General features: G+C 37.1%; 1 protein-coding gene across 1 annotated transcript in view; it reads left to right on the top strand.

Moving 5' to 3' along the window:
* The window catches only part of LOC121320409 (glutamate receptor ionotropic, kainate 1-like), a 45,687-nt gene extending 36,551 nt beyond the window's left edge, over positions 1–9,136 (top strand). The window contains 2 exon segments of the mRNA XM_041258710.1: positions 714–964; positions 8,894–9,136. Of these exon segments, the coding sequence (XP_041114644.1) occupies positions 714–964; positions 8,894–9,049 (407 nt within the window). The 3' untranslated portion in view covers positions 9,050–9,136.
* Positions 9,137–13,096: the final 3,960 nt, after the last annotated feature.

Raw genomic sequence — 13,096 nt, 5'->3', positions numbered from 1 at the left:
AAACTGAAGGCACTAGCCAAAATGTTTGTCTACTTGACATTCATTTCAGTTTTACCTTAGAATTTAGTTTGAGAGTAATCTGTGGCTATAAGGTAGCACCAGTCCATGTCACATTTACATGTATACTGTACATATTGTGGAGGAAAACATCTACATTTTTATGATACTGACAGCTCTAATTTTGTATTTACATCTTTGGTGGGGATGTTTAGAGGAATACTGGCGTTTTTAAAGCCACCTGGTTAATTAACTCCATTAAGACAGAGTCCAATCTTACAGGCCAGGTGAGGGATTAGTTGTCAGAATTAGTTTTGCTTGGACAAGTGCACAGCATTTGGGTACTTCTGTGACAGGGTCTATGTATAGCACTGTACTGAACCTGTTGTAATGACTAAACTCTGGTATGAAGTTAGGTCTATGAGGGGATACCCAAATTATTTTTATATTAATATAATGCTCTTCCTAACAAATGTCTTAAAACAGACTATGTGACATAGTGGAGGACTATAAAAAGAGAATGGCATTGCAAACCCGTATCCTGTGACATTTTGGCCAGGGACAAAATGGGATAACAATTCAGTAAAGGTGTACGAATACTCAGAACAATTTGGTGTGGAGTGACAGGACCTGAGATGAAAACATGAGTAATATTAAGCATTCTAGCTACAATAAACTACATAATATCTCAGATGTGTTTCTTCTTTCTTCATAAGGTTCCCCTTACAGGGATAAAGTCACTATTGCAATCCTGCAGTTACAAGAGGAAGGCAAATTGCATATGATGAAGGAGAAATGGTGGCGTGGTAATGGTTGCCCTGAAGAAGACAGTAAAGAAGCAAGTGCTTTGGGAGTGGAAAACATTGGAGGGATTTTCATTGTACTTGCAGCAGGACTTGTGCTTTCTGTCTTTGTAGCCATTGGAGAGTTTATATATAAATCCAGGAAAAATAATGACATAGAACAGGTGAGTGTGGGCCAGTGTGCATGGCACAACAGATACTAACATTCAATTGCACTGGCTTTATGAAACGGCAGTAATCACATTAATAACCTATTTCTATAAAAACAGTAAAATTTGTGCACAATATGCATATAATATTGTGTGTAACAGTACAGTCAAATTTCAGTGGATAATGTTTTTGAAGAAAGATTACGTCATCAGGCCAGCAATACAATATACACTATATGGATGTTTAATTTGTCATGCAAAAATTGGTGTCTAATTGATTGCATCCATTAAACACATAGGGCAGGATTTTCAAAAGGTTGTAAATTAAAATTCCAGAGTTAATCAACAAATTGGTATGTAGCATTGATTTTGGCATTTTCAGGTGGTCCTCATGTCTTAAGTTATTAAATAATCGTGCCAATGTGGTTTCTGAAATTGTTGATTTGTGAAATAATGTTAATATCTTAACTAGCAGTGCTTCTTGCGACTATTTTGTTGTATCAGAATTTAAAAGGAAATCTGTTAATTATCATAATTTTTATCAGGAGTTAATTTGCACTTGGAAAAGGAGGGTTTTAATTAACGAAAAAGTATATAGCTCACCTTGAAACAGTATTTGAGTTTTTTGGTGTTAAAAAAATTAAATAACCAAACTACAGTATGAATTTTTTTGGAGTTGCAGCAGCAGTCACAGCCAATGTAATTTTAGAGCTTGAGTTCGAGCCTGAGTGACAGACCCCGGCTACCGTGTCAATGATACAGAGAGAGGGGTACAGGACTGGGGTTAATTCCTTAGATTTACCAGGTGACGATCTAAAAACTCAGTTGCATCTTTATAGGGCATTTTGTCGACCCCTGTCAGACCCCTGGGAGGATCTTGAATTGCCTATGAAAAGGGGCCGTGCCGTACACCTGCATATGAATGCGTTTGCTTGGCAGCATTGTCCTTCTTTGTCTCTGGGTCATTTCAAAGGGCCACCGGTGACTTGGTGAAGAGGATTAACAACTATATCAGTATCCAACTTAATCATAAACAGCTGCAAAATATTAAAAGAAAAATGTATGGTATTGCTGGATTTCTCAGAGTAATGGGAGCCATCGATTGCCCACACGCTACACTCAAATCCCTGCAGCACCATGCAAATACATATGGACCAGGAAGGGGTTCCATTCACTAAACCTGCAGGCAGGGGTGTAGTGCTTTATTTAGAAGTGAGGGATCTACCCACCCGTTCAACACTACCACGCCCCCTACCGTCCCCGTTTCTCCACACTTGCAGAACCTCAGTTTATCACTCTACAGTAGTTACATAACTTGAACTCGCAAATTGCAACGGTGAATGTATAATGGGTTTTATCTCTAACTTTAGCTATACTAACAAATGACACAGTAATATCGCATTGTTTGAGTGGGGGACTACAAAGTGAAATAACATCACTTTACTTATATAATTGTACACGACCTTCATACAGCTTATTAACTTAAACATAAAAATAAGGATTACATCTTGAAATTATTATTATTATTAATAATAATAATAATAATAATAATAATAATAATAATAATGAGATTGATTTGAAAGAAAAGTGCATCCGTTTGAAAAAAAAGATTTGTGTAAGATCACACACAGGTACCCTTTGTTTGTTGCGATTGAGTTTTATCTTTTAAATAAAAATACAATTTTGCACTTTACCTGTTGTTGTGGACTCGGTCTTCAAAGGCTTGTATTGTCAAAGTGTAGTAACAGTTAATAATTAAAAATATATCTCAGAAACTGTCCGGAAACAACTGTGGAGACAATAATGGAATTCAAAAAGTAAATAGTTCACACAAACCAGTTTAAACCAAATGTTGACAAAAGGAAGTTCAGCATACACAGAATGTAGATTAGATTAGGATTAATTTGTTAGAATACTAAATAAATACATGAATCCGCTGTTGCCAGCAACTGTAGCAATATAACTGACAACCGTTTTCCTGAATGGTCATTCAGGAAACACTCCAACCAAGTACTTTCTTTCTATGTTCTCTATTAAGTTAAGATCAAAAATGAGTTTACCTGTGGAGACTCTGACTGCCCTTGTGTGTTATTATTTTGCGTGCGTATATGTATGTAGAATTATTATTATTTTGCGTGTTACTCACAGATATTTGTTCATCTAAAAACGACTACATTTTAGACTCATTTTAAAATGCTGCAATAGCGATATTACTAGCTTGTTAATGTAACGTTATTAGTGAAAAAAAGAAAAAACAAAAGCATTAGTGCAAAGCACAACAAACATTAACTTTTAACTGTAGGCTGTATGTTTTAACACCCCTGCTTTATGTAATGCATTTGGGAATACTCTTACCTCGTTTTCCATGCTCTCTGAGACTTCCCTTCTATTTTGACAGCATGGATGTACCCCTCAACAGCGTACTGAAGCCCGTTCTTGACGACTGCGGGTTGAGTTTTTGTCAGTTTTCGAAAAGGACACTGTGACATTTTGTTTTAATTCGCAGTCGAACACTTGAACTTAGCATGGCTGTCATTTTATCTTGGTAGCTTGTCCGATGTAGCAACAGTATCTAGGGCGAGACAAGTGAGCAGGGCTAAAGTTGGATTTGCGAACGGTCATTTAAAGCAGCACTGTGTTATTTCAATATACGTCCCCAAAGTCTTAGATATAGCTCCAGCTGATTCTGACTGTTAGCAGAATGGACACATATCAAATAAATTAGCAAATGAGATCCAGGAACTATGTATTTCCTTTTGGAATGTGGTCTTTGAGGATGATCCAATCTAAAAAAAAAATTAAATTGCATTTTTTTCATCATTTGGTTTTCATTTTCTTTTCCTGACACAACACATGCACAATCATCTACACGCTGTTGAGTAGGAAAGTCAAATTCGGCCACAAATTCCATCTCCCTATCAGTTTCTGAACAATCTGATGTTGAAATATTGTCTGGCGTTATTTCAGACATTCCCTGTGAACAGTCACACTGTTTCTGAGGAAAATTTGAATTTAAACTGTTAGTGACACAATTTCGATATGGCAGTGGAACGATATGTTTTTTTTGTTTGTTTTTTTCTGTTTATAGATTTTTGCTTGTCATCACAGTTGCCAATTGGGCTTGTATTTTTAAAATGTAACTTAAATTTTTTGAGAGTTGTGGGTTATGTGATTGACTGGTGTTAATGAATATGCACGTCATTAGAATTTTAGAATCATCCTATCCTCAACAGTTTAACTAAGAAAAAGTAGAAGTACTAAAAAAAAATATGGAATGTGTATAAACACCCCCACTCCCCTGCCTCTGAAAAGGGTTGGGCTTGTTTTGAAAGGCAGTGTCGCTTTTTTTTTTTTTTCCCGTGAGACTTGGTAACACTGCTTGTCTGTTTGGGTGTTTTTGTTATCAGACACCTTGGGGTATACAGAAATAACAAAAGCACCCAAACAGACACAGTTACAATGGCAAGCAAAAAAATCTACAAATGGAATGAAAAACATACCGCTCCACTGCCACAAGCTGCAGAGAGTTACAGGCTGAGTTGAAACCACAATATTATAATGGAACCTTACACCATATAGTAAATTATGCATCATGTGCGCTTTCATTGTTAAATGTCGAACTTGTGTCATTAACAGTTTTTAAATTCAAATCAGATTTGCTAGTTTATTTGATACATGTCCATTCTGCTAACATTCTCAATGTTAGCAGAATGGACATTCTGCTAGAGAGCTGGAGAGCTATATCTAAGATTTTGAGAATGTATATTGAAATAACACAGTGCTGCTATAATTGTGGGCAGGTCCCTTCATTAGCTGGAAATGAGAACAACTCTGTCTTGGGTTTGCTGTTCCCCACAATCACTTAAACAGCACAGACTTTCTTTTTTTTAAAGCAACATTAATCATAATAATACATCAAAATACAACATGTGTGAAAGATGTCAACTACACAGAGTAAAAGCAGGTACAAGTTCCTTCCTTATGGACAATTAGACAGACCACGTTTGTCATTCAGACTAGTGTGTTTCCACATGGAACTAATATCGCTTATACAACGCTTAGTTGTTTTAACCTTTTGTAACTTTACGGAACGTTTGTTGTATTGCTAAAGTGATATACTGTTATTTGCACCCAGTGTAATGTTACTACCGTGAAATAACCAATGCAACTGTAGCATAGCAAATAAAAACCTAAGAGTAAATAAGGATATGTTGGTATAGAAAAGGGCATTCTATTACAATGAAGTTTCCTTACAGGTGATTGCGGATTTGCAATACATCCGTGTTAGGGAGTTCTATCTTAATTTTAAAAGTTTTTAAATATATAATGAAGTTTTACAATCATGGTATACATGTATAGTAACTAACAACTACAAACATAAATGACATTTCAAACGTATTTATCTATAGCCTACAATTGTACAAACTAAAATACATACACAAGTAAATTCAAATCAGACCTGCATAGCCCCATCCATATGTTTTTTTTTTCTTTTTAACCAAAAGAAGATTGAAAAATATACAATAAGAGTTGTATGTAATACGCTGTGGCAAAATGTCCACTGAATGAGGGTAAATGACTAGTGGGATTTAATTATGAATTAATTTTTTTTATTTTTAAGTCCATGTTGTTTGAGTTATACCCACAAGCCAGACAATCGTAAACAGCATTTTATATGTGAAGTGTTCTAAATAAATGTATGACAAAATGCACAATTTTAAATGAAGTTTACAAATTATACACAAAATCGATATTCCCGTTATTTTTTATTTCCATTTGGCTGCTGCTCGCAGTGGGGAGAGCTGTCTCCCTGTATGCCAGTAGCTTCCATAACAGTGAATTCTACTTCCATCCATTTTTCTTGATCTTGTTAACATGCATTTTGATTAACAAGTTCCCCTTATCTAGTCATTGACACAGGAAGTAATGTAGGTGACCTGAGACAATTAAGCTTTTTAACGAGAAATGCGTTTATGAACGACCTCATCGACTCAATTTCAAAGCATTAGCGGATTAATTTTATTAACAAATTTCGTTTGAAAATCGCATGTTACTAAAGCCGTCGTTACTATACCATGAGCTTGATGCAATAACAGTTTTTTGAAAATGCTGCCCATACTGTTTTATAACACTATTTATTTTTTATTAAAAAGGCTGAAAATGGCATCACCAGAAATGAACTAAACAAACGCATTAAATCCTGAAGTAGATTCAAAGCTATAAAAGCTGTTTCTGTGTTTTATGCTTCTCTGGATTTATATGTATTGTGCCACAAACCACGGTTTTCTTTGGGAGCCATGCTGTTTTTTACATTTCCAAGCTCTTAAAATTAAATGTACATTTCAGTGCATTTAACTGTGTTGTCAAGTGGTGAGTAATATATATTAAGGATGTGCAGAAAACTTGCGTACAGTGGCTAAAATCAGTTGTCTTTTTATAAACAATTGATTGCCTTTACCTATAAGGTTTTTACTTAGCACTTGGCACCAACTGGTGCCTAGATTTTGTGAGAGGATTCTTATTTTGTTTTTCTTAGTCAAATCAACATTTTCAGCACACCCCTAATGTGTATTTGCGTCTGTACTTGAGTTAAAGCAAAGCTTTTACCTTGATATTTTATGAAGGCATTTGCTTGTAAGCTTATTGCTTTGTAATATCATGAATGTCTATGTTGGAAATGCATTTTTTTCTGTTAGTATTTTCATTTACTTTTTGTATGTGACACATGATGCATGTTTCTCTTTTTCTTATTTTGCTATGACTCATTTTCTGTTGTTTATTCTGCATGCAAGGCCTTTTGTTTCTTTTATGGATTGCAATGCAAGCAAACACATCCCTCCAATTCCACCTCTGGAACCGTCTTATCCATGGAGTTAGAGTGTGGGAAGCTAATCCGGGAAGAACTGGGGATGCAAACTCAGCATTCAATTCACACTGTGTAGTCATAAAAGTGTGAGGTGTGTCTACACTCTACAGATGGGTTACATGTTGTATCAAGACAAGGGTTGGGGACCTGCACAGTAGATGATATGTAGTTGATATTACAATAAAAAAGACAAGGCTCACATAGGACTGCCACATTATTTTTTGATTCTGGCTTAATGTTAAAAATGATGCTAGTCTGTGGGCAGGCTGCCATACAGAAACCATTTTGTATGTCAAGCTGCTTTTGCTCTGTTTATATTTTATTTTAAATCAGTTCTAATGCTAATTGTTCCAAATATATAGGTAACATTACATCGGTTACCTAACTGGTATTAACTAGTGAAAACTGCGTTATATTTTTATTCATCTGTTTTTAAAATATACTTCACTTAAAGGGTTACTCTCAACAGTGTGTTGTTCTGTATTTTCTTACTCGGCTAACTCCCCTGTGTTATGTATATAGTCCAATATTCACAGAGGCATTTTCTGCAGCAAACATTATGATGTATAATGTAAGAATATTTAAAAGCACTTCCCTGCTGCTTCACAAAATTCTTTGGGAACATTTTAGTCTTTACAGCAGTCTACAACAATCTGGTAGTCATCTTCCATAAAGAAAAAGATACTACCAGTAACCGGGATACTGTCCCCTATGGACTGGACATGCATTTTAAACTTACAAACTAGAAAGTGTACCTTAAGAACCACTTATCCAAACTAAACAGATAGAGATTTTTAAGCACCTGTTATTGTCAGTATCAGACTTGTAGAAGCACCTGACTGTAAATATGTTATTTTATTTACCGAGGAAGTAGGTAATGGTGATCTTTTTCATGCAACTGCTGTTCGTGACGGTGGATCTCTATATTACTGACACACTACTAATAATATTGCTTTTAAAGTCAGGTTTCTAGCAATTTTGAGGTTTGTTTATCATCTTTTTGCAACAATGTAAAATTCAAACTAAGACTACAAAGTGGTTAATTTTGCAGGCATAAAAATTGATTGCAGGAGAAAATGCAACTAAAAACTTGAATAAACTGAGTGGAAACCAGGTTTGAAATTCCAGATACTGTACTAATTTACACTACAGAAAGTAACCCTCTAAGGTCTGTTGCTGAAGCACCCCCAGATGAGTCCAATTTTCAGCTTTGCCCAACACCTGGTCATCTAATGGTTAGACGGAGACCTGGAGAGGCCTACAAGCCACAGTGTCTCGCACCCACTGTGAAAGGTGGTGTAGGATCGGTGATGATCTGGGGGTGCTTCAGCAAGGCTGGAATCGGGCAGCTTTGGCATGAATCAAGCTAAGTACAAGGTTGTCCTGGAAGAAAACTTGCTTCCTTCTGCTCTGACAATGTTCCCCCAACTCTGAGGATTGGTTTTTCCAGCAGGAGAATGCTCCATGCCACACAGCCAGGTCAATCAAGGTGTGGATGGAGGACCACCAGATCAAGACCCTGTCATGGCCTGCCCAATCTCCAGACCTGAACCCCATTGAAAACCTCTGGAATGTGATCAAGAGGAAGATGAATGGTCACAAGCCATCAAACAAAGCCGAGCTGCTTGAATTTTTGCACCAGGAGTGGCGTAAAGTCACCCAACATCAATGTGAAAGACTGGTGGAGAGCATGCCAAGATGCATGAAAGCTGTGCTTGAAAATCAGGGTTATTCCACCAAATATTGATTTCTGAACTCTTCCTAAGTTAAAACATTAGTATTGTGTTGTTTAAAAATGAATATGAACTTATTTTCTTTGCATTATTCGAGGTCTGACAACACTGCATCTTTTTTGTTATTTTGACCAGTTGTCATTTTCTGCAAATAAATGCTCTAAATGACAATATTTTTATTTGGAATTTGGAAGAAATGTTGTCAGTAGTTTATAGAATAAAACAAAAAAGTTAATTTTACCCAAACACATACCTATAAATAGTAAAACCAGAGAAACTGATAATTTTGCAGTGGTCTCTTAATTTTTTCCAGAGCTGTATATGACATTCTGTTCTTTTTGACAGTGTATTTATTTTAGTGCTGTAATGGAGGAGCTTGGCGTCTCACTTAAGTGTCACACAACTGTAAAGAAAAGGTCCAGAATCAAGGGGAAAACAGGATTTACAAGCATTCTAATGTGCCACCGTAAAAGGGTACTGAGGAAAGAAACCACGGCATAAAGGAATATCGCATCAACTTCCTTTCTCCTTAATAGTGTGTTTTTTTTTTTTTTTATAAATTTAGTTGTCTCCAATTTTTTACCCCAGTTTTCTCCCCAATTTTAGTGTGTCTAGCAGCTCCACTGCAGAACTACAGGCGCCCTATCGACCACAGGGGTCGCTGATGCACAGTGAGCCTTGGATTCACCTGCCAACCTAAGCCCTCCCAATTGTGCGCTCGGCTAATTGTGCGCCACCCCCGAGGAACTCCCGGTTATGGTTGGCTGTGACATAGCCTGGACTAGAACCTGCGATCCTCAGACTATAGGGCACATCCTGCACTCCACATGGAGCGCTTTTACTGGAGCACCTTTTAACAGTGTTTGTATTAAATGTAAAATTTTGTTTAAAGCTGCCTATGAATACACAGGTAAAGCATGATGTATTCTACACCATTTTAACTTTCTAGAAGAGTTTTGTTATGTTGAATTAAATGCATTGTCAAAGAAAAAACTTTTTGAATAACACCCCACCCATCCCATCATGTATATATCCTGTACTTGCTAGTGTTGTACCTATGTTTGAAATACACTGTTTACAGTAGCTGTTTCCTTTATTGTTTGTTATTAATATGTATCAATGCTGAGAATAATTCAAATGGTTCCATACATTGCAATGGGCTTATAAAGTAACATTTTCATTTTCAACATATTGCAATGTTGGAAGTATTTAAGGCCATAACAAAACCAATGTAGTTGGATTTGACACAAATATGTTTGATTTCAGATTTGTTTGTTTTACAGCACACACATGTAGTCATTTCATGGGTCAGTAGCCTGGGCTATGAAAATAATTGTTAGTAAAGAAAACATGTAAAAGGGGTTGTCTTGTTCGATGAAAAGGAGCTTGGCACAGTGTCCCTCGAGGAAAGAGTAGACAGCGAATGCAAACCTTAATCCGTCGAGGGTGGAATAGGTAGCGAATGCTAACCTGAAATAAAGGACAGAATAAGTTAGAAGCAGAGAGTGTCCCTGAGGGATCTGAGAGGAGCTAACAAATAGAAAGGTTAGTTGTGACATTGAGCTCTAAGCACATAGTAGGTCAAGTCCGGAGTGGATAGTAGGAAGAAAGAACTGAGCTTGTGTTTGAAGTAAGGAATAGCACGTAAGCTGCAGAAAGATAGGTGTGGCTGGGGGTCCCCGCTGACTTGTACAATGAGAACCCCCCTTATCTGAAGGCACAGGTGATGTAGCCTGACCCGAGGTCGGGGAAGTGAGAGCACTTGCCCCCCCCCCCGAAAAGAAGGTCCTCCGGCTCCATAGAAGTTCCCCAAAACCGTGCGACGAACAAGAGACCACGTGCCAATGCATAAGAAAAAACATGAGACAACAAAACAGGGTTAGATAGATGTATTGATTATGTGTATGTATAACTATGCCTATATCTCTCGTGCAGTGGAGAGGAACAACCCCCTTGTGGCAGGAACCCTCTGGTGGACATAGACATAGCCCCCACTCCAGGCAAGCTAGCTATGCTTTGTTGAGCTGTGCAAATGTCATAAATGGATAAGTGACACTGTGTAACAAAAAAAAAAAAAAAAATGTTTTGTTCCTGGGTAGTAAGTGTTATTTCCTAATTGCTTATGCCTCAAAAGTATAGAACATGGCTATTATTCCCCACAAACTTTGCTTTTGTGACCAGGACAGTGATATTTCAAAATATCACTATTTCCAATGGGAAAATGGGCAAATGTGTGTCTTTTCGTTCACATTAAAGTCAGAAAAAAACAACATATGAATCCAAATTAACATGTATTTATACTAAAGTAATACAAAAATGACTACAAAAGATTTAGAAGTGAGTTGTTTTTTGAGATTTACAATTATACTGTAAATACAGTATTGTATTTACAGTAGTTTTTCGAGATTTACAATTATACTGTAAATACAGTATTGTATTTACAGTAGTTTTTCGAGATTTACAATTATACTGTAAATACAGTATAATTGTAAATCTCAAAAAACAACTCACTTCTAAATCTTTTGTAGTCATTTTTGTATTACTTTAGTATAAATACATGTTAATTTGGATTCATATGTTGTTTTTTTCTGACTTTAATGTGAACGAAAAGACACACATTTGCCCATTTTCCCATTGGAAATAGTGATATTTTGAAATATCACTGTCCTGGTCACAAAAGCAAAGTTTGTGGGGAATAATAGCCATGTTCTATACTTTTGAGGCATAAGCAATTAGGAAATAACACTTACTATCCAGGAACAAAAATTGTGTTACATAGTGATATATAAGTTGGCTGCTGATGAAGACCAGCATCCCAGACTCTGTATGAAGTGTTAGTTGACTCTGGCCTTGGTTGCTGATGTTGCTGCCGCAATCCTGAAGGAATTCGGGGTGTAGAACTGGGGCGGAAGGCCTGCTTTGGAGGTCAGGGAGGCCAGATAGGAAGAGAACCAATGTCTTGATACTACTGTACAGGAAGAATTCATGAACAGAGGTTCTGATGGAAGGAGGGGTTTTCTACGAACAAGGTACCTAGACATGGAGTTGTGAAAGCAAAGAGGAGGGTTCATCTTTGACAGTTGTATGAACCGGCCTTGACGAAGTTGATCTGTCTTCGAGGTGCGAAGTAGGAGGATGTGGTTCAGAAACGAGTGAGAGATCGTTTTAATAGTGCCAGTTAATGAATGAGCTGCTGCAGTGGCTGCTTTGTGTGTGAGGAGACAGGTGGTTTCATGCTTCAGTTACCTGCTAGCCAGCATGAGTGCAGTGAGAGCTTTGGACTTGTGTTTTGTACTCAGAGACTAAAGAGGTTTACTTTCTGACTTTTCTGAATTCTGTTTAATATTTGTGTACTTAAATAAAATACTGCTATTGATTAAACATTCCTTATGTCTAGTGTATGTACGTGTGTTCATAGTAAATCCTTGATTTTTGTAACACGTCAATTAAATATAAGAGAAATAATGTCCCATATAAACTCTAACATGATCAATTATTGAATTGTTCCTACAGCAAATTATAGCGTCACCTACCAATAGAACATCCACATTGCTTTCTGTATTGTCAGGTTTTTCGCTGCTTTGAACTTGATATTTGTTGAATATCTTTAGGTGTTTTACGGCTTTTCCTAGCTGTCACTCATGGTCTATTCATGTTAACATCCACTCTATGTAACCCTAATAGGACATGCAATGTTTGATAATGAGTTTGGTTCCTCATGAGCATTTGAAACCAATAAGTTAGGGGTCTCACCTACAATATCTAAAGTTAACACTGTTTTCTATAAACTGCTCACTTGTGTATATGTGTGTGTGTGTGTGTATATATATATATATATATTATATATATATATATATATATATATATATATATATATATATATATATATATATATATATATATATATATAAAATTGAGTGTTGCTATTTGATTTTCAACTTCAGAGACTTTCTGCATTAATGTATTTACAAGAGAACATTTCTGACAATAAAGACTTCCAAAAATTGTTATGGATTGTGATAGAGAGAGAAAGGATTGATGCTGTAAATCTCCCTCTCGATTAGAAAGGGCGCTGTGTAAGGGGGAAGGTAAGCTGCCTCCTAGAGCTGCCACCTCGGTGGTAGGTGGAAACCGGAAGGTGACCATTTTAGGAGGTGCGCGTAGCTGCAAGTACTCGGGATGATTCCATTGCAGTCAGCTGCGGGGCAGCCCTCTATTAGGGAAACCTTGGCAACGCGGTGACTGCGGGGAGGAGTTTTCTGGGTACAAAGGGGAGCAGCTACGGCAAAACCTCCGCTTATGCTAAAGAATGAAAATAGACGGCCGGAGCTTGTATTGCTTTGTTTGTTTTTTGGATTACGTGTGTTTTGTGTTGCAGAGAAGGAGTGAGCCGCGGACCGGCAAAACACAGAGCACGTCCCTGCACTGCACAGCACAGCACAGCACCGCACCGCACCATTCACGGCACCACGCTTCTCAGCACCAAGAGCACTGCGTGCACGGAGAACGCGGGGATGGACAAAGTCCCGTTTTTGGTTACTTTTCATT

Source organism: Polyodon spathula, chromosome 9 (genome assembly GCF_017654505.1).
Source record: "Polyodon spathula isolate WHYD16114869_AA chromosome 9, ASM1765450v1, whole genome shotgun sequence".
NCBI lineage: Eukaryota > Metazoa > Chordata > Actinopteri > Acipenseriformes > Polyodontidae > Polyodon > Polyodon spathula.
Note: the sequence above shows the minus strand (reverse complement) of the source record. Positions and strands in the feature narration are given on the sequence as shown.